This window comes from Lagopus muta, chromosome 9 (genome assembly GCF_023343835.1).
Source record: "Lagopus muta isolate bLagMut1 chromosome 9, bLagMut1 primary, whole genome shotgun sequence".
Taxonomy (NCBI): Eukaryota; Metazoa; Chordata; class Aves; order Galliformes; family Phasianidae; genus Lagopus; species Lagopus muta.
Window position 1 is genome coordinate 4,341,292 of NC_064441.1, and position 23,650 is coordinate 4,364,941.

At 46.4% G+C, this 23,650-nt stretch overlaps 1 protein-coding gene across 6 annotated transcripts in view; it reads right to left on the reverse strand.

Annotated features, from left to right (window-relative positions):
* Positions 1-23,650, reverse strand: part of TNIK (TRAF2 and NCK interacting kinase) — a 138,225-nt gene that overhangs the window by 50,140 nt on the left and 64,435 nt on the right. For all 6 annotated transcript variants that reach the window (XM_048954357.1, XM_048954358.1, XM_048954360.1 and 3 more), the window contains exons 3-9: positions 21,004-21,060; positions 16,711-16,836; positions 10,184-10,294; positions 7,899-7,989; positions 6,419-6,549; positions 1,581-1,635; positions 1,154-1,232 (exon numbers count right to left, since the gene is read on the reverse strand). In XM_048954357.1, coding sequence (XP_048810314.1) covers positions 1,154-1,232; positions 1,581-1,635; positions 6,419-6,549; positions 7,899-7,989; positions 10,184-10,294; positions 16,711-16,836; positions 21,004-21,060 — 650 coding nt within the window. The remainder of the gene's footprint in view (positions 1-1,153; positions 1,233-1,580; positions 1,636-6,418; positions 6,550-7,898; positions 7,990-10,183; positions 10,295-16,710; positions 16,837-21,003; positions 21,061-23,650) is intronic.

The following is a 23,650-nucleotide window of genomic DNA, read 5'->3' on the forward strand; positions in this document are numbered from 1 at the left end:
CAGTTTTTACCTTAAGGAGATGGGCAAAGTACTCTGCTCAAAGCCTGCCTTTGTCAGCTGCCTTCCCCTTTGTCTGCAGGCTGAGAACCTTTGCTGAATAAACAGCATATTTGTATGAAAAAAACCACCAATCCTCTGAAGTCTTACAATCCACTCTGCGCTGTAGCAGTGAGGATAATGAAGTAGGAGACTGGTGATCTGGCAGAAAACAAGTGTCTAAACTGTTTTCTCAGCTCTCTGACAAATGGCATCCTAAAAAAAACTGTGCAAGGAAAGAGAGCTTCAATATCCTCTGGCAGAGCTGGAAGGGAAAGATCCTTGTCCTGGTTTGGTACTGGAACATCTGAGGACTGAGCTGACAAAATGAAGACACTTTTTGCTAAAGCCTGGGACTCCAAGGCTCTCATTCCTCTCCCCTCCCAGTAGCATTCCTGCTGCTTTGGCACCGAGTGTTTGCAGTGCCCACCAATTACTCTGCTCCCTTTTTGTGTGTGTGTGTTTTCAAAAAGATAATAAGCATCATTTCAAGGAATAAAGCACAGTTTCCTTCTCGCTCTCAGCCTATCTGAGGCCATGCTGTTTCTCTAAAGCCTGGCAGATCTCTCCCAATAAAATCAGGGCTGAACCTGAGGCAGGCAAACCATGCAAACCAGAGATGAGTGTTTTTAAGGACTCCAGCTCCATTGGTACAGAACATACAGTAACAAAACAACATCTGCTGGGCTTCAGAAGTATTTTTCCTACGGGTTTGCATTGGCATATCCCCTCTTTCTTTTTCCTTTTTTTCTCTTCCAAAACGGTGATGTACTTTTTCCCCCAAAATTTTAAAATAAAGCCCAAACTAAGTACAAATCTCTGCATTCTTGCACCTTCAAGATAAACTCCTTTCTTTTGGCCTGGCTACATGTTTCCATTTGAAAATGGAACTTTACTGGAAAGAAAGGGGAGCCAAGTGAAGTGTCAGCTGCTTTCAGCTGCACAAAGCCAATTCAATGTTGGGAAAGGGCAACGTGAGAGGCATTTCCCTCTCTGCTTCTCCCCTTCCGCCCCCTTCCTCCCATGCCTGTGCTCTGTGCAGACCAAAATGCTTCTCCACAGGAGAATATGCACCTAATGCACCCGTTTGATGACCACTGAATATGGAGAGACTCACCACTTCTTGGATTTCAACCTCGGGGCTGGGTTCCGGGGGATGAGGAAGAGGGCTCTCATGGGGTGCATGTCACAGAGAGCTGCAAAGTGCAAGAAGAAGTATTAAGCACAGCATGATGTCTCATGAAGAGCTGACACAAACACACCCAAACTCCCTCTGATGCCACCAGATCAGCAGGACACACGGAGCACGTGCAGCACCAGAAGCCACACACAGCTTTTTGTGCCTTTGCTTGCTGCTCCTATTCCCTAAGCAGCTTTTTCCCACCACGTCTTGGACCCTGCAAACTGCACCAAACCCAGTCCAGGCCGCTCAGTGAAACCCTTGCCTGGGGTTTCCAGCACAGATCCCTGTGCCTGCTGACACTCAGCAAATCCTAGCAAGTCACCACCAGCATTAAATAAAGCAGAGCCACGCATCTACTTACGGGGAGCGCCTTCTGCCATCTCTATGGCTGTTATCCCCAGAGACCACAAGTCACTCTGTAAAAAAAAGCAGATGGAAATGTGTGATGCAGTGCAGCATTGTCACAACAGTGGGCACAAAGGGAACCCCAGGGCTCAGCCCCACGAGCAGGGCCTCTGCTTTCTCTGCCGGGGCCTAAACCTGCAGCACAGGAGATCATCTTTTATGTTCTTCCCATATTTTAAGGCTTGATAATAGGCTCCCAGACTTGCTGGTTATCCCAAGCTTTATTGCAGAGCTTTTGGTGGATGTCACACTAGTGCAGGTGTGGGACATGGCCAACCCCTGCAGCCATCTCACTGGGCATAGTTTCCAGCAGCTGTGGTGCAGAGATGTTGGCATCCCAAAGGTCCCAGTACACCCCTTTGGCTGTGGCATCCCAATGAGCAAACCCCCTAAAGCCTCGATGATCCAGCAACACACCACCCCCCTGCCCCATGAAGAGGAAAGCAGCAAGAGGCAGGAAGGAGGCACAAACTCCAGGTGCTTTCCTGAGACTCTGGCAGAGATTTCATGCCCTGTGACCTGACTATCCAGTTCCAAGGACACAGCACAGTGGTGCAGCTTTGATTCTGCACCACAGGATGCAAGCAGCAATGTGCCAGCCCTGGGGCTGTAGGTAGCCCACAGCAGCCATCTGCGCCCTGGTAATGGGGCTGCAAGCTTCCTGCTTCAAGCTGGATGACACACAAATGGATTTGTTGCAGCTCCTGAGAATACAGCCTGTCTGGGATAGATTAGAAACACGAAGTATCTTGAGATACCTCAGGACTCTTTTGAATCATGCACTGCTCATTAGCTAGAAGCATGAAAAGCAGCGTTTCGCTAGTGGGAGGAGAAACGGGTACCCTCACTTACTGTGTTCCCAATCCTTCCTCAGCCCACACAGTTGTTTTAGTCTCCTGAATGATTAGTGCATGGAAAGTGCATCTATTCAGAAAGCTCCTTTGATTTCATGCTTGTATCACTTTTCCTTCAATTTTCTCACTTGCAATGAGGGATATTTATAGCCCCAGCTCCCTGCCCGTGAGGCTCTACTCCTCACCAATCCATACCACAAGAAATCCCACGTGAGCCCTGGCTCCACCACTCGCTCCAGTAACGAGTCCCAGAGGATGGCTCAGCTCTTACAGACAGGAGGTGTCTTACAGACACCATGCGATCAGGCAGAAGGAAACGAGAACTTTCCTTAATGGCACTGCTGCAACTTGTGCTGGCTTTCTTTTGGCAGAAGGTGGCTAATTCATGACTGGGACATCATGTATAGGACTGCCTAATGATTCATATCTTTGCACCCAACGCACTGGGAACAGAAGCCAGACTAATTTTGGTGCCTTCATTTGAAGCACATTCCCTAACGCATCTCCAGGCCTGGCGGAGGGGAAGGTGCCAGCTGGCACAGGCACACTGCTAAAGCAAAGCCAAGAGCTTGCTCCTTCCTCTCTCTACACTCTGCCATGGACCTCAAGGACAGGGCTGCTCTTCTAGCAGGTCTGGAACTACCTGGAACCACCTCCAGGTCTGGTGGAGATGGCTTTGTCCTTAGACATCATCTCATCAACCAGGGCTTCCCAGCTCCCTACAAGGAGCAGCGACTCCAGGCTTCCCTGGGAGCTCAGTGCAGCAGCTGTGAGGCTGAAGTCGTGGTTTGGTTCATGCTGAAGGGCAGTACAAGGACTTGGCAGCTACAGAACAAGCCCTGCTGAGATGGGACATAGCAGTGGTCCAGGGCAGAATCCAGAGCCCCACAAGGAAGCCAAACAAACCCCACACACACAGATGCAGATGTGAGTTGGAAGCTGTGAGTACACTGAAGAGGACTCAAAGGCTGCCTGATCTCCAGTGACACAGAAAAACGAGTACGAGCTGTGCACAGGTACATCTCAGAGCAGAGGGGATGGACTCTGCCTCCCATTCTCCCTCTGTGATCTCCAGTTCCCACGTGCTGCTCTCTCTGTGCCCCACTTTCCGCCATGGCCCCGCAGTCACTCCTCAGTCTGTGCTCCATTTCAAAAGCTGTCCTTCCCAAGCAGCCTTGAGCCTCTAATCCTGCAAATTGATGCATCTGAGAAAGGTTGCTCTTCCCAGCTCAGAGCACCAAGAGCTGCAGGGCAGGAGCCCCGAACGCTACAGCACCTTCTGTGTATGCATGTAAATATATATGTGACACCCTCCAGGAAAAACAACCTGCATTTTACAGTGTCAAGGCCAATTTCCTTCTTTTTAACCCAAGTTTTCCCTTAACAAATGCTGTCCCATTAGTCCTTGCGACAGATCTTTGTACCTGCCTAAAAATTCTCCCTCAAATCTCATTTGCAACACTTTCGCAGGACAGCCACATCCATTCTTTGTCTCTGCTCAGCTGGGATTTATGCTGCATACTTAATTATCTCAGTCTTTCCACATGATTCAGTATGCATGACCCCTTCCTTTTGGTTGCCTGAACTCCTTCCAAATTCCTAGTGTGTCTTTCCATATTGAGGTGCCCGGTATTATATGCAACATGCCAAGTGATCTTAAAACTGGAGCAACACAGAGAAGGATTATCACCTCTCTAAGTCTCCGAGAGAAAGCAGAAAACTCAGTGGGAAGCACGCATTTCAAACTGATCTAAAATTCAGGTTTTTGTTTCTTCTTGAGTCTGAAAAGCTTTTCAGTCCACCCAGCAAAAAGCCGCTGTGCTAATATATTTGCATTGTCTTGACTTGAGAAGGAAGCAAGCTGGTTTTCCCTTTTCATTCGACACTTACCGACAAGTTCTCTAAAGAAAAAAATAAGACTGGCTGGGGAAAAAACAACAAATAACTTCAACAACATGGAGTTTCTATCTCTTCTTTTTTAGAGGTTTATTTTTCTGAGAAGGCATTTACTGCATCCTTCTGTCGATTACATGGCAACTCTTCCTGACTCAGAAAGAAGCGAGATTAGAGGCTTTTTGTCCAACAGATTAAGCCTGTGAGGATTCCTTTTTTCCACCCTCTAAGTCTCATCTTTTGTATTCACTATTTCAAGCCGGTTGGCTAAACCTGAGTATCTGATTTGCATGTCTTTAAAAAATAATAATCATCATTTCCATTTTTTTCCCCACTTCAAAGCAAGAACATCAGGTGCAGGGACACGACCTGGGGAAATGCCCAGTGGCTCCCACAACACCACGAGCTCCACAAACACCCTGCAGTAAGCATGTCAGCAGCAACCAGCCTTCTGTTCCACATCCCCAGTCAAGGAAAAACTGTCAGTGCCAAGTGCAGAGACAAAGGGGCCCAGCGTGCTACGAGCGTTTGATCCTTGGGGACAATAGCGGGATTTTGGTCCCAGCACTTGTGCATCACTCAGTGACATATTAAGTGCCCCAGTTTTTCTAGAAAGAGTAAAACCTCATACAGAGGCCTTCCAGTGCCTGTAGGGGGGGTCCCAGGAAAGGTGGGAAGGGATTCTGTAAGGGCATGCAGTGACAGAACAAGGGGAGAAGCCCCAGCACACTGCTGCCCTGAGATCTGCGTGTGCCCCATCCCTGGAGGTGACCAAGGCCATGGGTGGGCTTTGGGCAGCCTGAGCTGGTGGGGTGACTGCCCATGGCAGGGGTTGGGGCTGGGTTATCTTTAAGGTCCTTTCCAACCCAAACCAGTCTGTCATTCTATCAAACACCAAAGCAACTTTTTGTTACTTTAAAATCCTTCATCTCTTAAAAATTCTCTTTAAAAAAAGAGGCCAGTAATTGCACTGCAAAGTGGTGGGCTGTTGTGCCGTTACATTACACTGTAACATCCTGCTGTTAAAAAGCAGCTACCTACCTAGCTCACACCGAAGGGCTGCCAAGTCCTTTTAAAATATTACTCTGCAAGTGACCACTCAGGGTGGGCACAGAGGCGTAGCAAGCTTTATATCCCTCTGCATTTCCTCCAAAAGCCCGCATTTTGTAGCTTTCCCCACTCTCCAAAAATGGTCAGTGGATCTCAGGGGGGTTGCAGTTAGAAATTCATGTTCAACAAAACCACAAGGGACAAGCCCACAAAATACAGAAAGCTTTCCTTGCCTGTAGCATCAGCCTCCACTGCAGTTTGAATGGGCAGTGGGAATCACCCCCCCTCTGACCTGCTGCATGGCATGCCCCCCTCTTCATCTTACAGCTCTGCAGCAATGTTGTGCTGTCACTGATCCAAAAATAAACTTTCAACAGGCAACAGACATGTGAAAAGTAGGTCAGAGCCCTGAACGTCTGCTTGTGTGACAACCTTCAGATCTCCCTGTGAATACCAGCCTGCAGGCCAAAAGATGTGATTTTGCCCATTCTAAACCTGACCTGACTTCTCTGAGGAATGAACTGAGGAAACACAGCGTGTTGGTGGTAGTATTGAAACACTCAGCACTGAAAAACTGAGGAGCAGGTAGGAAACCTCAGTCTGACACCTTTCTCAGCATGGGGAAAGACTTCTTCACACTAAATCTTGGTAGGTGATGAGCACAAGACAAATTCACATTGGACCCAAATTCACATCTCAAAATTTAACAGGCAGAAAGCAGGAGGAGATCACACTGCCTGTCAGTGTAATTAGCAAAGCTGCAAGAATGTACTAAATTCCTGCTTGCTCAAGTCTTAGGTGCTGGGACACAAAATCTGAGATCCTACCAAGCACCACCTTCAGATGTTTATGGTCACAACTCTCATTTTAAGCACTCACAAGTAGAGAACACTCTTTCTTTGAGTCCCCTGGCTGCTTTAATTCCTTGATTACCTTATTAGTGACTGCACTAGACTCAAAGATTGCATCTGTAATAACATACAAAGGAGTACAGTACCTTAAAGTCGTAAGTGGCATCAGGATTTTCATCACAAGCAATGACCTCAGGGGCCATCCAGTAAGGCGTTCCAATGAAGGTATTCCTCCTGCCCACTGTTCTGTCCAGCTGAGCACTGACACCAAAATCCACTATGGACAGGAGAGCAACAGGACACAGTGAGTGTCAGACACAAACCTGAGCAACGTTCTTCTGCTGAATGTAAGACAGTGAAGTACACTAACAGCATGGTCAAGAGAGAAAAATACGGCCAGAGACACTTCTGTTTCATCTTTGCTAAGGTCAATAGATAAACAGATGTCAACCAAAGATGAATCTGATTGTCTGATTTCCAGCTTCCATAAGCAACCCTGTGCCTCTTCCTCCTTGCCAGGAGGCAATCAGAAGAAATCACAGTTCCTCATACTCATGAGAATCAGGGTTAGAAACACGAATAAGCAGCAGCCTTTGTTCTATGTTTTTTTTTCATTGAATTAAGGCCTGCCAAATGTTTGTAGAAGCCTCATTTTTCTACCTAAATTCTTGCTGGAAATGGCAGAAATGTAAAAGACTTCAGGAACCAAGGCTAAGGACAAAAGCCCATAGGGAAATGTCAAGCACAGAGCTGAAAAATGAAGCAAAAACTGATGAAATCACATCAATGAGAGAATACTCCACGGTCCACCAAGCTCACTTTGCACAACATAATGGCTGGAGATTTGCCCTGGAGAATTTCCCCTTGGAGGGGAATCTTCACCAGCATAAAGCCAAACAAGCTGGTGGTGCCATCTGTTAAGATGGGGTTTGATTCCACAGCAAAGACATGGTAAAACAAGGATTCCACTTCACTTCGCCAGTGTAGGAGATCTTCCATCACTAGCATAAACTAAAAACACACAAAGATGGCTTTAATAAGATAGGTGCTGGACGATGGAGGGTATCAGGACAGACTGTGCTGTTATCCATGTATCTTCATGTGGATGATGGGTCTTTTCAAGGATGACAAAAACTGCATACAAATTTCATAATATTTCTTGCAATTGAAGCACTGACTGAAAGGTTAGCTTGCAAACCTGGATTATGTCATGGTAAATGGAATGGATTATGGTGCTGGAGAACACACACAAGGCGTACAGCTGTGGAAAAATGCACTTTGATGATGTCTGGGGATGCACACAGGCAAATTTTCAATCTAGGGCATGAAAAATGATCACGATTGGTCAACCTGTATCTGGTGGCAGAACTGCCCACCCCACCTCTCTGCAGAAACACCACTGTAAATGGATCTTTGTATGCAGAACTTGGTCATCAGTCACTGACAGTTTACTGCATGGCCGATCAACACCCAACGTCACATTTTTGAGGCCAGCACAAGAAAAAACATCACAGCAGCTTTTAGGACCCACTGCCGTTCTCCAAGCAATTTACAGGCTCTACCAATTTCATCTCTTCTCTCCAGGCAGCCTACTTGCAGTTTGCAAGAGCTCTAACCAATCCTTACCTAGTTTAACTTCTGCATTTTCCGTCAGCAATACATTCTGTCCCTTGATGTCTCGATGAATTACTTTGTGCTGGTGTAGATGACTCAAGCCCTAGAGAATTCAGAGAGAGGTTAGAGGAATCCGAGTTCAAAGCATGCTATTTTCTGACATTCCTCCTCAACCAATTACGGTCCAGAAACGAAAGATTCACAGTTGCAGTTAAGCACTTGAGAATGCTTTTGTTTATCATGCGTTGAAAACGTTGTCCTGTGTTACCTGCTGGGGGGACATACCCAGCAAATGAAACGCCCGCTGCCTGGCTGCATGTGCTGCAGTGGGTGCTCCATAGCAGGTGACAACCACTGACAACTCCAGAGGGATTAAGACCAGCCTTCCAGTTTCTGCAGAAACCCATTGTAACCCAAATTTCTCTGTATTTCTAGATGCAGTTTTCCCCATGGGCTTTTTTGCCTTAGGGAGCCATTTGTGTTGCAGAAGTAATAGAAAGCTTGTGTGTCCTTTCTGTACTTCCATCATCAAGAAACCAAGAAAACCCAATTCTCTTTGTTATACTGGTCCAATAAGTGGGACTCCAATATACTGAAAAGTTTGTATTAAAAAAGATACCATGGAAATACAAATATTATAACTTGCACATATCCCTAATAGAGATATAGCTCAAATTAAAAGCCCATCTCAAAGGCTAAAGGTAAACTAGCTTTTCTGTTGTGTTGCTTTATTAGCTCATTAATTTCTTTTTGCAGCCTCCATTTTTATTTCATTCATTTATTATTACATTTCCAAACTAACATCCACCTATATTGCCAGCTTAATAAAAAATGGATTACTTTAAAAACTACTTCTGCATTAGGTTTACACTTCACATTAAACATTCATATTCGAGGAAGAATATAATTTCTACTATCACTGCTGGTAGTTATGAGTCATTTTTTGCTTGTTACCTTGAGACAACACTGTGGAACAGATTATATCTGTAGAGGTGCCCTGCTGCATTCAATTTTTAGCCACATTATACCCAGATAGAGGCTCGGTGCACTGGAGGCAAAGCAAAAACTTCACTAAAAGCCAACAAATCCTTCCACAGAGCAGGATCAAGTCCTGCATGTCAGAGTTACAACGTGCCTTCGACTTCTGAACCAAGAACGAACCACACACACTGCAGCATGAAGGTGGGAGTCTTTTATGCCCCAAAATACTGTTTTCTGACCCCAAATCCTCAGCAGCTTTTGCAGCCTGCAGGTCACTAAGTCAACCGCTTCAAAGCACGGCCACAGCACAGCACAGCTTGCACTCTGCACGGCCCAAATGAGAGCAGTGACACTTGATGGTGGCCCTGGGACATGATTCAATGGATAGGTTTTGATTCACTGACAGTGACTATTTTAAGAAGGAGGCTCACAGAGCTCATACATTTGTAATAAACCCACATGCAACTGTAGTTTCCTGACACTGAAAGAAGAACTGATCAGCTCCAGCTCCTTCTGTACATCAGGCTGGTTGTGCTGGCACAGATGGTGACACCAAGGGTCAAGAGAAGTGCTGCGTCACCCTGGTCAACAACAGGAGCCTAAGAGGCAGCATCAGACACAGCTCATGGAGAGCTGCTGGAGCAGTCATTTTGACTCGTTTTCTTTGAATGGCTCTTGTATAGTTTTCTTCACGTGGCTGCTATTTCTTGTCTTCTCTTGAACAAGATTTCAGTTCATGAAGTCTTAAGATTTTAACGTCAGGGCAACCACTGCAATTGGATAATCTGTCCTCATTTGTAGAAAATACAAGCAAGTCTTTGCTAGAGGTGCCACCCTCCATTATGTGAAACTCCAGCGTGGCCCGTTTTAAGACATTCCAGTCAAACATTTAACTTGTGGGCATAAAAGCTGCAGCATCCTCATTAAAGTCAGAGGCATGTGGATTTAATAAAGCATAAGATGTTTTTTAATCATGCAGACTCTCTCCACAGGTTTTATTAGTCCTTACCTTTCTGTTAATTGAAATCACAATCCTACTGTAAATAAATCTTCACCTCATTAATATTAAGGGAAATTACATTTCAGCCGAAGGAAAGAAGAGGGTTAAAATTCAGGCAGCTAACAAAGCTAAAGGGCATTAAGTAGTGCTTATTTATTATGCATCATACAAGCACATGAATCATTCATGCCTACCAGCACCGAAGCTGCTCAAGTCCACAGAGCAGAGCCTCAAGAGCCAACGGCTTCGCGTGTCCCCAAGGCCCACGTGCCACACTCCACCAACGCATGGCATTTAGCTCCCTCTGGGCACATACCCTTAAAATCTCTCTGCAGATGTAGGCAATCCACTCCTCCTTCAAAGTGTTCCCCTTTGTGTTCTTGATGAGGTCGGTGACGGAGCCCGCGCCGCAGAACTCCATCACCAGCTGCCAAATGAAACACAAGTGCAATTACTGCAATTAGGCTGAAAGCATCCTCCGGGCTGCACAGCCCAAGGGCAGGGCCTGACACTGGCAACGCAGCTGCCATCAAACCTATCTACTTTTAATCCATGTGTTTTTTGTTAAAAAAGGAAACGGTAAAAGGTGGGAAGGCTGGAAAGGTGCGATGCTGCCCGGTACGGTGGGAACATGAAACAGGAATCAGTGCAGTGCCAAAAAGCAGAGATCAGAAACATTGAAACCACACTGGCAAAACTCTGCCTCTTGCATTTGAGCTCTTCAACCCCGAATATGTGAAAGCAACATGGCAGATCTGAAAGCTTTGTAAACCTTACAAAACAGCAATATTTTTTTCATTTTTGTACCAGCCCATCTCTGTTTTCAACCACCTTTTTAAGCAGAGAGCCCTCCAGAGGCCAAGCTTGCTGTGCGGCTCCCCAGGGACAGCTGGAGCCCTTGTGCTCGGGCTGATGCCAAATAGACCAGGAACCACCATCTGTACCACTTAGAAAGCTCCGTAATATGAAATACAGAAACACAAGGATCTAACCTGCGCCCAAACTTTATCTTGTCACTGAGCAACTGTGAAATAAAACATTCCAAAACAGTCCAGGATGTGACTCTGCCTTCCAGGGGCACCACGGGCTGCTGGTGAGCAGCAATCCCTGTGCTTGAGAACCTGAGTGCAGCGAGAACATACAACAAGCCTCCACCAAGTCCTGCTGAAGTGTTTCTTCATCAGAAGCGAAACCTCGTTTTCCAGTTAGATCAGTTTGTCTGCAGAAAGATATTCCCTTTCCCTAGAAGTCATGCTGTGCCAGATTCTTCACTGCACATGTTTAAAGTTTCCCATCATACGCAGCTTATGTGGTATTTAACATTTTCCAAGCAAGAGACACCACCTCATTAAAAGCATGGACTAAGAGAAGGGAACAGCAAAAGGTCTGCCCAAGTCCTACCCAAATTGCTCAGAGATACTGATTAAAAAGACTGTTATAAATACACAGAATTCAGGCCCAGTACTGCTACAGAATTCCTGTACAAATAAAATGCTTGAGCAGAATACATCTCAGTTGGCTGACAGACCCCTCTGACCATGCTCCTATCTTTAGTTTTGATATCAAGTTTCTCTTCTCTTCCTAAAATGACAGCTGAAATACTCTTTGCATATCTCCTTACATCAGGAAACTGGCTCCCAGCAAAGATGCATGGCTGGCCAAAGTCTGTCCTGCTAGGACAGTATCTGCATGTGTTTCTGATTAACAGAGCGTTTGGGATACCGCTGCAGCAAGCACTGAAAGGAAATCCCTGGATAGCTGAACCAGCTGAAAACGCTCTCCAACCAACAGGCTGACCTCTCCCTGCAACACTTTATGGCCTCCTGCCATGGAAACTCATCCGCAGGATCTCACCGGGGTTTGCAGCAAGAGGCCCTGGTGGCTGGAGGAGGTCTGGGAATCATTTTGTTAAGGATCAGTTCACCTTTGTCTTCTCCTTCAGAAGGAGACAGGCTCACCCACACCACACCTGTTTGCATGAGCAACAGCCCTGCAGGGGAAGGGCACATCCTGCTGTGTACTGCAGTCACAGCGCTTAAAGGAAGATGGGACAAACACCATTAGAAGTTCTCAGTGCACACATTAATCTGCCAGACTATCTTCATGGAGTTGGCAACTCACTCAGACCGCTGTTCTCTCCCTCATTGCACAGAGCTAAGATTAATTTTGCACCAGTAGGTGAAGAACGCAGCTGCCTGCTGATGTATCCAAAATCTGGAATTGTGAAACCTCTGAGAGACTAAAGCTGAAGAGGTAGAGGGGAAAAGATTCTTGGGAGGAGTGTTTCCAACTTGGCTTTTGAAGAGCTGTCCAATCCTACAGCATCCTTGGGAGAACACCCGGCACCAGCAGACAGGGGCTCAGCAGCACACAGGTTGTTAACACCACAGCTCCCGGAGAGCCCTGCCATCAGTTCTCCAAGAGGAGCAGCAGGAACACAACAAGGCTGCCAGCACACCTCTGTCTGGAACAGAAAGTGGATGGACACCCGACTTGAAAAAACACCACTTCCAGAAGTTTTCAATGGGACAGGAAGGCAGCTGGCAGCATGCTGCTGTGGCAATTAGAAAAGAAAGAAATCCCACTCCTAGAGTTCTCTTTGATGCTCAGATGGAAGGATGCTACAGGAGACCCAAATATGGTTTTACTGCACAACTACAAAGAGAGTAAATAGTGAAGGTGGGTCACACGTCACTAGGTGGGTCAACATGTCACTAGGTAAGGTGAGGCTTCAAGAGAGCAATAAATGCACACTGGAGCAGGTATAGAAAGGATGAAAAAGATTATCAGGTCGCTTCAGAGGACGCAAAGATTTGTTTAGACGGAGAGTTATTTAAGCCACAAGGCAGATATTGCCATGGTATCATTATATATAAACACCCTCTGGGTACACGTAGGTGAGAAGGCAACAAACAGCATTCCAGGAGTAAAGAAAAAGGAACAAGAGGAAAGGCTTCAAATGGTGCTCCTATCAGATACTTCCTTACCAGCCCCATGTCTCCAGGTGAGTGCTTTGCCCAGCTAACACTGGCATCATTAGCAATCTTCTTAAAGGATGGAGTCATGATGTGGTAGGAGAATAAACTTGAAATGCAGATTGAATTTTTAACTGTAATCAAAATTATCATCAAGATGGGATAAAGGTAATATCGTCTTCCAAAATTTAATCTGCAAGGCCATTTATTGAGGAAGTATTTTTAAATACAGCTCATTTAGCATCTACTTTACTCTTCATATCAGAGCGACAGCAAACTTGACAAGGAAGCCAAATTCAGAAGCAGCAGCTGTAAATCTCCATGCCCTGCTGTATCACCCAGAGGAGTGACACAGCTCTTAAACCAGCCACTGCTCCCAGAATGGGATTCCACAGAGACTCCCATTCCCTGCCACCAACAACCTTTTCCATTTTTCAAGTCAGGGAAAGCCATCACACAACTGCCCCAAGAGAAATGCTGATGGAAACCCTTTCCCCTGTTGAATGTGAAAGCAGAAACTGGGTGCAATGCAACCCCTTGTGCCTCTGCCACACAGATTTCCCACTCCACCCATACCTTGGTGAAAGGGGCTCTCACCCCACGCATCATGGCAATGACAGAGCCAGCAAGAGCATTAACATGTAGAAATCTCTGCCCTGTCAACATGTCACCCGTGGGCAGTGGCAGCGTTTGGGGGACTGAAGAGAATTATACCTCAACCCCAACCAGCCTCCTGCCAAACGTGTGATGGCCTGGCAACCAGCACCCAGGTCTGCAGTGAGCAAGGGCCATGCAGTGAGGTCATGGCCACCCCCCAGGCCATTCCCCATATTTCTGCACCTCTTCTCCCTGGGGCCCCAATCCCACCAAAGGCACACAGCACCCCTGGCAGCAATGCCTCATCTGTAATAGCAAGAAGAATTTCACAAGAATCCACCAAGAATCTGGTCTAGTATTGGATATGGAGGTCGGTGGCCCTGCTTAGGGCAGGGGAGTCGGAGCTTGATGATCACTGAGTTCCCTTCCAACCCGAGTCATTCCACCATTCTACGAATACCTCAGTTTTGTGTTTAACATTCCATAAAGGTTGTCCCCATGACTTTTACTTCCTGTCTCACTAATGTATCAGATCTGCGATACACATCTCTATTGTTGCCTGGCCAAGCACGCTCTCTTATTGCAGGAAAACTCATCTGGTTGGCGAGCTCGTCCTCCAGGGCAGCAGTGCTACCAAACAGGAGAGACCTGCTCATCACCACAGCACGCGGCAGAAACGATGACAATACTTTATGTCAGGAGCCCGCCGCGCTTCCGAGAGATCTTAATCTCCACTGAAAGAGCTCTCTGTTTTTTATTTCCGTATCAGCCTCCGAACGTCGATAAAAAGAATTACTTGGGCATTATCAGAAACCGTTTTATTTCAACAAAGGGCCAATGAAAAATAAACAAGCCTTTATCTGCACTGGAAGACTGATAGAGTTCACACAAGTCCTAATTCAATCAGATGCCAAAACAACAGCTACTGAAGGCAGCGACACCAGCACTCCTGCATGGCCAGGGAGCATCCCCATAACACCTCAGCCAGCCCAGCACCGCACAGACTGCAACACCACTTCTAACTGCCCCACCAGGATGAGCAGCACTGCTGGCTGCACAACCCTTTTCCCCATGCATGGCTGGGTGACCCACAGGGAAATCACAGCTTCCTTCCTGACCTCTGCCAGCAAAGGTGCCCCAACACACACAGCTTCACAATGGAGACACGGCAAAGAACCTCTCCTCACCCCAGGAGTTCCCCTTTTTGGTAGCTTGGGCTGCACAGCACGGACTGAACGTTTTAGAAAAATTATTTTCTTAACACTTGCATGTGCCAAGAGCTCCTTGAACTGGAGCTGAATTCACAAAACCCTTCTCCCTTGGTCTGGCTGTGCTAATCCCACACTCAGGCAGGAGCTAAGCCCAGCTCCAAGAGCGGCTGTCTGTCTAGTGAGGGCTTTGGCATGTGCTTGACTTTATTTTCTTCTTTTTTTCCCCTCAAGGCACTCCAGCAGCACAAGGTGAAATGGGTTGGTTTTTATTTCTCTTTTTTTTTTCTTTTTGGACACAGATTATAAAACAGCTAAAGCCAAATGGAATTTCACGGGATGAAAAGGCATTTCTCAGCTTGACAGCTTTCTCCTCGCTGAATTCCAGGCTCTCTGCAAAGAACACGTTTTTCAAGAGTTCCCACAAGAAAAAAAACAAAACAACAAACTCAGTCACAGAAGTCCCTGGAGCCCAAGCCCTGCACCGTCCCAGTAACTCAGACTAGCAGCACCAATGTGGCACAGAACCCCGACAGCTTCAGCTCAGCCCCTAGTGACATTTTTTTGTCCTCCATGATTCTCCCCAGCTCCCACAGCCCCAACGTTTTGCCACATGGACACAACTGAAGCCACTGCACTGGGAACCTTTTCCCAAAATAAAGCCTAGATCATACAGAAACTAATGAAAATAAACCACAACCTGCAGTAACTCTGCCAAGATGCAGAGGAATATGTTGGGATCCGCTGAATGAAAACCAAGGTTTTGGATGCTGACATTAATTCACAACTTTTTAATATACATCTGTATATTTGGAGGTGAGGCAAGTGGACATGGAGAATAAAACAGCCCAGGCTTCATCTTTTCAGCATTTCCATCACTTTCCTGCTGAACCATGGCTGTTTGTTACTCCTGAAAACATAGACTCTGGCAATCTTGTTCAGACACTGAAAAACTCTAGACAGCAAAACGAGTTTTCTCCTTATGACTCCACCTTCAAATCGAAGAGGACACTGCTGCCTTTCCAGAACTGTAGGCAAAACACGTACAGCACTGAGCAAACCTGAGAAATAGCTGGCACTGGTTCCTTTGGCCTGCATGTGCTGAGTTCCAGCCAGCTCCACCACCTGCAGCACTCTGCAGAACGACGATCCTACGTGGTGCAAGGAACACATGTGGGGTCACCTGTGTGGTGTGGGCACAGTCCTGCAGTGGTCTGGATGTCCCTGCAGCAGGCAGGCCACCCGCTCAGCCGAAGGGGAGCTGGCTGCAAGCCTCCCAGGCTCAGAACACAGCACAACGCCTGTGATTAATATTTCATGGCCCTTATGGTAGGAAGCACGGCAGCGCCAAGCTGCTCTGTGCAGCTCTTGCAAGCAGCAGGGCAAGGAGGAGGAGGAGGTGGGCTCACACGTTCTGTCCTCTGATAGACAACGGGTTGCAGCTCTGTTCTCCAAGGCCTGGGAACACTGAATGAATAACTGAGAAGCTGCTGTCAGGAGAAGCAGCAGGATGAGGCAGGTTAGGATATGTGGGGGAGGCAAAGCAGCTTCAGCCCTTCAGCCACATGAGGCAACCGTCCCTAAAATGGCTGAACAGCTGCAGACCCTTCTGCCTTCCCTTCTCCATCCCCCTTTCCTGCATTGCCTCTGTGGAACGTGGAGCACAAGATGTAAGGCAGGGAGCTGGAAGGAATTAGGAGGAAGGGCACCCCCCACCCAGCACCTCTGCCTCCATCTTCCCAGTGTAGCTCCCTTCTCCCTCCAACTGGTTTCAACGCACTTATTTTCATAGCATAAAGTAATTTTCAATTAATTATTGTAACAAAGATGCTGTTAATGACAGTCCAGAACAAATAGTTGTTTGTTTGTTTGTTTTTCTCAGCCTGTGAAAACTCTATGGCAAAATGGAGAAGCATCTTCCTGTGTAAGAACAGCCTTTTCAAAGTCACAATTTCAAAAAAGCCAGATGCAACATGAGCAGTGCAGGTGGTGGTAAGTGGGCAATGCAGGGAAACTGGGTTTGTCAAAACTGAGTTATTCTCAAGAAAAAGAAAGTAACTTACCCAGAGCTGATCATCCATTCCCGGTGGGTTCTTCTTAATAAAAGCACCATAATATGTAGCAATATTTCGGTGGTGAGAGTACTTCTTCAGCATGTTAATTTCTTGTTTGATCTCTTCCTCTTCATCCTGGGGTAAGGGGAAAAAAACCAGAACAAAATAGCCACAGTGAGAGACAGCATTTCACCCTAAGACAGCATTTCACAGGCGCTGCTCTGATCTCTCTATGTTACACTGGAGAGCTTCCACACACCACTTCTGACTGTCCTCTCCTAAGTTTCCTTTAATTGACTTGGGATTTTTGGTTTATTTGTTTTTTACAGTATGTCATTCACAACAGAGCCCCGGCAGCCTGAAAATCTGGACCAGAAACTAAGAGGTTAAACACGGGCCCTTGAACAAAAAGCTAAGAATAGCAGGCCTAGAGATGCTCTGCCACATCCCCTATCACATTTCTGAGCCCTGAACTGGAAAGATCGCCAGGCAGTTCAGAACTGCCTTCCCAAGTGGTTCGGACTGTTGGTGCCTCCGCAGCGGGCAAAAGGGAATGGCCACAACCACTGACCTGCAGGGCTGCAGTACAGCCAGGGCTGGGAGGAAAGAAGTCCTTGAAAGGAGACACGTTCTGCATCCAGCAGGCCACCAGTATGAGGCTCTGTTCTCAGCCCACCTTTTTAAACAAATTCCTTTCTACTTCCTATCCTAACGCACATCTGTACCGCACTGCTCTGAAGCTGAACTACACTTGCATTAGTCCCGTCATGCATCAGCACAGCCCTCCAAGACCTGTCAAGAAGTCTACTGGGATGTTGTTCTAAAACATCCTGCACAGCTGTTACTTCTCAGGCTGTGGAGCAGTGGGCAGCACCTTCGTGCTGATGAATGCTGTTCCAAAAGGACCAGAAGGACGGTTACTGTTTTCCCTGTGTAGGACCCCTTTGTCCCTCACTTGCTTCATCCTGCCTTCAGTTTCACCAACCAGCACATGACAGGATGACCCGGTGATCAGATTAACCACAGACACAGTTCTTAAGGACCAGTGCTCCCTGACCAGACACAACACAGCCAGAACCACAGATTTCTTCCCAAGCTACCAAGGAAAATGAGTCAATGATTACAAGTTTTTCAGAGACGATTCAGGAAGGAACAGTGAAGGAAAAAACAAAAAAGTAGTGGAGTTTGTGGAAAAAACCTGCAATTATATCTTCAGTATGAACACAGAGAGCATAAGCACCAATGAGGGCAAAGAATGGGCCCAAAGTTTTTAAGAAGAATCTAGGAATTATTCTGAAAGACCACTATCACCTCTTCTCTTCAAGAAGTCAATATAATTTTGCTAGCACTTGTTTGCCTGGGGAATCAGGGAAGACAACACTTAAGATTATCAATCAAGCCTCAGAGATATTCTCTTATTGAAACGCTCTGTAGCAGAAAAGCAATTGGATGCTCAGTCCTGCTGGAAGCAAGGAGAAGCTGTCAGTACAGAAACCCACCAGCTTCCTGCATACCACTGGCCAGGTTTTTTGCCATTCCCCTGCTGGGTCGATCTCTGCCAAGAGCAGAGAAGAGCCACAAGGACATTTAGCCTAAGGTTTTATCTTGTGCCCATTTTTAGGCTGAGTAATTCAAAACGGGGGAAAAAGGTGAAAAAGTATGAAAATAATAAAAATAAATCTAAGCAGTGGAAGTCAGGATGTGGCCACATAGCCAGGCTCCAAGGGTGACAGATGAGCTCCATGCTGGCATGAGCCTGCTCTGTTAGAGAAGTCATGACAGAGGCCTACACAGGCACACATGTGCTACCTTATGGACAGGGCTGGCAGGCCAAAACCATGAGGACCTGGCTTCATGCCTGGGCAAGGATCACAGAAATGTTGCTGGAAGGGACCTTTGGTCCCCTTAGGGTCCCCAGCTCCACCTCCCGCTCTGAGCAATATCACTGCCAGCAGCCACCATCAGTACATCTAGCCAGAGAGGGCAGAAAAAGGAATTATCATAGCAAGCTGTTGTAACTACTCCAAAACCCCAGAGGAAAACCCAGAGAACCCACAGACCATGTGCTGTTGCCATGCTTTGCCTCCATCAATTGATTCTATTAGATCAGTGTATGGGAAGTAGGTCACAGAGCATGCAGTAGAACCAGCCTCTGGAAAATTAATCTGAATTCTGAATTCACAGTCACTGCTCAAACAGATCGAGTGCTGTAATCTGAGGGCCTCGATGCCCCAACCTTCCCCAGCATACAGTTAGCAAGAGCACAGATGACTTACAGGATTGTCTTCAGGAATCCTCTGGGGTTTTAGCGCAGGGAAACATTGGGGTTGATGCAGTCTGGGAACTCAATTAACTATGGCCGATCTACTGTCCAGAATTATCCACTATGAAATTATAGATGGCTATAATTGGGGTGAACACACTACACCTGCTTTTGTAGGCTTCTGAAAGATCCACCATCATCAGGGACAAAGGAGAGGAGAACTGGATAGAACCAAGCAGCACAACTGGAAGTGGTGCATGTCAGGAAGTGGCAAAGGATTGGAGTCTGGGTTCTTGCTACCTTGCGCTGCACCTGGACCAGGAGCCAAACCCAACTCCAAGCAAGAATCAGCAACTGACTTTAGAAATGTCTCCAGAAACGATTCTTGTGGTGGCTGGAGAGCATGGCTCTGGGTCTGACTTCAGCATCAACAGCTATGGAGCACTCAACCATTTTTTATATTTATTTATTTATTTATTTTTAAGGAGAATTTATGCATTATATATTAAAAGAAAAAGAAAAATAATGGGCGTGTTTTAATATAGCTGAAAGCAGCTCAAGAGGAAAATAATTAATAGCCAAACAACACATTCCATGCCAAATATATGATTTACTGCCCTGGACATTCACTTCAGCTAGTCAGAGAGAGGCAGGAAGCATCATTACTGTTCTCTTTAATTAAATACAACTACCTGCAGGATAGCTACAGAGCAGTTATTAAGAAGGATTCCAAGCTGAGACTCGATTTTAGAAGCAAGAAGTTTAGATCAGGGTTATCCACTTAAAGATAAGGCTGAAAATATCAATTATTGAGCAGGATTGGATTTGGGCTATCTTCCTTCAAAATCCTTGCTTGGACTCACAATAGTTGAAAAACCACTGAACTGAGTGCTGACTCAAACTTCCACCTAGAAGTAATATTCTGATTTCTCAGCTTAGATTTGTTGTAACCTCAGACTTAACCTTGTGGAATCTCAGTGCCATTAATGCCATGGGGTTATGCTTGGTGGGTCTGCCCACTGCCTTACAGCCTGATCTACAAAAATTAGATGAATGTTACTTGTAGGCATCGTAAGAAAACAGAAATTCCCTCTGATTTATTTCCACACATCACTTCACCTATTAATACAAAAAAGAATCTGAGTGAAGGTCCTGTAGATATAAACACCACACCGTAACATCTGTGGCAATTCAAAACTTTTGTAGCAAGGCAATTCTGTTCCTGCTGAACTTCTGAAAACTAACCAAAAACATTAATTCAAAACCAAGGTGAGTAGACTGGGATCAAGTCCTAAAGTTTGAAATGTGCTATTCAACTAAAAATAAAAACAAAGAACATGCTTGCTTGCTTCCGAACTTGGTGCTGTTTATGCAGCCAAGAGCATTGGGCTACATAATACTTGCACGTAAAAAAAAAGTCTTATTCAAGAAAAAGTGCTCTCACATGACTCTCCTATATGCATCTGTTTAGACTTTGAGGGGTCACAGCAATTCTACGCATTTCTTCTTCTGTGGAAAATGGAAAATAGGGCAATGGTGAAAGCACTTTTTCTCCAAAATCCTGTTAGTGGATCAGCAACTTGCAAACTCTTGGTTTTCTTTGTCTGAAGTAACTTTCAGAAGAGCCACATTCCTGAAAGCAGGATGCTGCACTTTTCCTCTGTGCCTCCAGGATGCATAGAAGTACTTCATCTCACACAGAAAACTTATGCAAAGCAATGCCTGCACACAATTTTGTCCAACAAAAACTTTTTAGTGAGAAATTTGGATCTGGATAAGCTGACACGTCTCACCAGTGCAGGATCATGGTGCTACAATTGTGCTAAGATTTTATCAATCCATTCAAAAAAGCTACTGCTGCAACTGGATGCCTCACTGCTCCAGCGTAACATTATTCCTTCTCAGAACTCTTCTGCATTTGCTTCCTTCTCCCTTATTTCAAGTATTTGCTTCCACAGCCCCCCACACGTTATCACACGCAGTCCCCTTTCCCCTCTTATCTGGCAATTTAAGGATGCAGGAGGAGGAGGATACGTTACCCCGGTGACGTCCATAACCTTAATAGCAGCAAGCTGTCCTGTTTTAACATGACGACCCTGCAAAACAAAAAGGAGAAGTTTGCTTATTTTGCTTGTTTATTTGGCAGTGTTTTGCTTGCAGTAAACAATATCCTTAAGCAATCTCCTGGCTCTGGCAGCTTTCACCCATTTTTTGTTTTTTTCAAGAGCATCTTCACAGCAGCCATGATGGGAAAGCAATTCCCCCCCCCTTCCTCCTGCCATTACAATTAATTAAAGGGCCTTCATCGCGTGCTGTGTTTTCCTGGCAAATAAATGCTGAGAATACCCTTTAATGCTCAGCCATGCAAAAACAGCTCCGGGCCTCTCCTGAGCACAGACCATGACTCGGCTGTAAGTCCAGTGGGACTACAGGATTACACTCACTGCAGCACCTATATGGCACTGAGTGTGGTCCCCTCACGCCCCTGGCCACGGCACAGCCCCGTCTGTCGCAGATCAGGGACACAGATGTGCTTCTGAGCCACCATGTGACCACAGGAGACAAGGCCCAGCTGCAGAGGATGCTGAAGATCCACGGAGCGGAACTGCACGTGTGGACACCGCGGGGAGGGGACACCCAGCAGAAGAGGTGGGGGAAAAGGTGAGCCTCTCCTGAACGGCAGCAGCCCTCTGCCCAGCCTGACCCTGGCCCAGGCGCCGGCTGCGGGGCTGTTTGGGCAGCAGCAGCGCTGCGCTCGCTCTGGATTTGCACCTTCACCAGGAAAGCAATTCACCCAGCAGGGCTCCTCACTCATTTAATAACACCATTTACACGGCCTGAGCAACCTCATGTCCTAACAACAGAGTTTTATTTTAAGAAGTGCCCGGTGGTGCACGCAGGCCTGAGCGTTGCCCCCACAGCCCGGCACCCCAGGGCACGGTCAAACAGCCCTCAGACTCAGCCTGGAAGGACCAGAGCACCGTTAGCCATCATCTATTTAGATAGCCTGATCTGCAAACCCAAATCTTCCCTAAATCCATCCTTGTTTGCTCAGCCAGGAAGCGCCCACACTTACTGAGCCTTTAATTAAAGCCTGGGGAGCAGCAGCAGGGGATAGCTGAACACAATCACAGCACGCTGACTCTTCAATAAAATGGAGGAAGAGAAGGGGAAGCAACTCATGGCATTTAAAGCTGTGCAGTGTGCTAGTCATACCTAGCCCCTTTCAACACGCTGACACATTTTGGCTATCTAATTATCCAGAAAAAGGAGATATTAGTGTAGCCATGATGCATCCCACTGCACCTCTTTCAATGCAGCATGTGATCATATAGCATGCAGCAATTCATAAATCAGTGTTAAGGCCAATGGTTCTGAAATGCAAGGCTGAATTCTAATGGGTGTTTACAGAATCTTAACGGCTTCTGCGGGAGCCAAACAAAAGAAAAACATGTATGCAGTTTGACAATTCAAGTATTCCTTTGTTTTACACTTCAAGCTCAGAGTTGCTGTGTATCTTCGCATAAAACCAGTTCTTGTTCACATTGCCTTCATTCTCTTCTCTCTCCATTTAACCCTGCTTATGTTCTTCCACCCATGCAATCTGCAGTGCAGTGAGGAGCAGGCTGCTGGCAGTGGGACCCGCAGCACTGGAGACTGCAGCACAGAACCAAGACCATGGCTTCAAACACTGGTTTGTCACTGGGTTTTCTCCTTCCACGTAGAGTTTCCCTGATACAGGTCACCACGTGGTTACAGCACACACTTGGAGTAACACCAACAGTGATTACCTCTTATCTTTGATGCCTCAAGATTGACAGCACAGTATCTCCGTTTCAGTGGGACAGCAGCAAGGTTGCAGATATAGGGCAGAAACTAGAGCTGAACTCAAATTCAAGGTGGGTCAGCTTCTGTTTGTGACTCTGCACCATGAGTTTAAGTGTGAAAGAAGACCTGAATTCAGCAAAGCTAAATAAGAATTACCCAAAGATTTACTCCAGCTCGAGTCAAGCCAATCACTAGTGCCATCTGGGCCAAATGATGAGAGTCCCCACATCACTGACATTCTCTGGACTTCCCAGTGAGGTCCATCTTGTCATCTCCAACACCGGCAGCCACCATAGAAAGACCCAGAAAAAAAGTCTACTCAGGTGGTTTGGGGTCTGCTTTACAGAGCAACAAGGTCTGGAAGAGGGACCTGAGCAATTGAAAGAGTATCTGAACTTGCCAGCTCCACAGTATGCTGGCACTTGCTAAGACCTCTGTCTATGAAAAACCAAGGCAACACACTTGGTGTTTGCCATGCAGAGAGCAGCAATTTCTACAGAAAGCACAGTTCTGAAACAACACTGCACAGAGGGGGTTTATTCTAAGCAAAAATTGAGATGGAAACTGCAGTTTCTAAAGGAGATGCTCAACAAAGCTCTGCTGTTCCTGGGACTCCACAGCCAACAGGCAGCAGCTGGTCACACACGGTGGCTGAAAGGCGCAGAGCTAAGTCCACTGACAGTCAACGTCCCAGCCTTGCTGTGGTAGAGTTCTGCTGCCTACCTTTGATATTAGTGAGGGGAAAAAGGAGCAACACTATTCTTGAAATGTACTGGAAAAAGTAACCAAAGCTATGGTACTGCTTTAGAGACTACACTATGAGTCCAGTCAGTAAATGCTCTCCATAATAATGTGGGA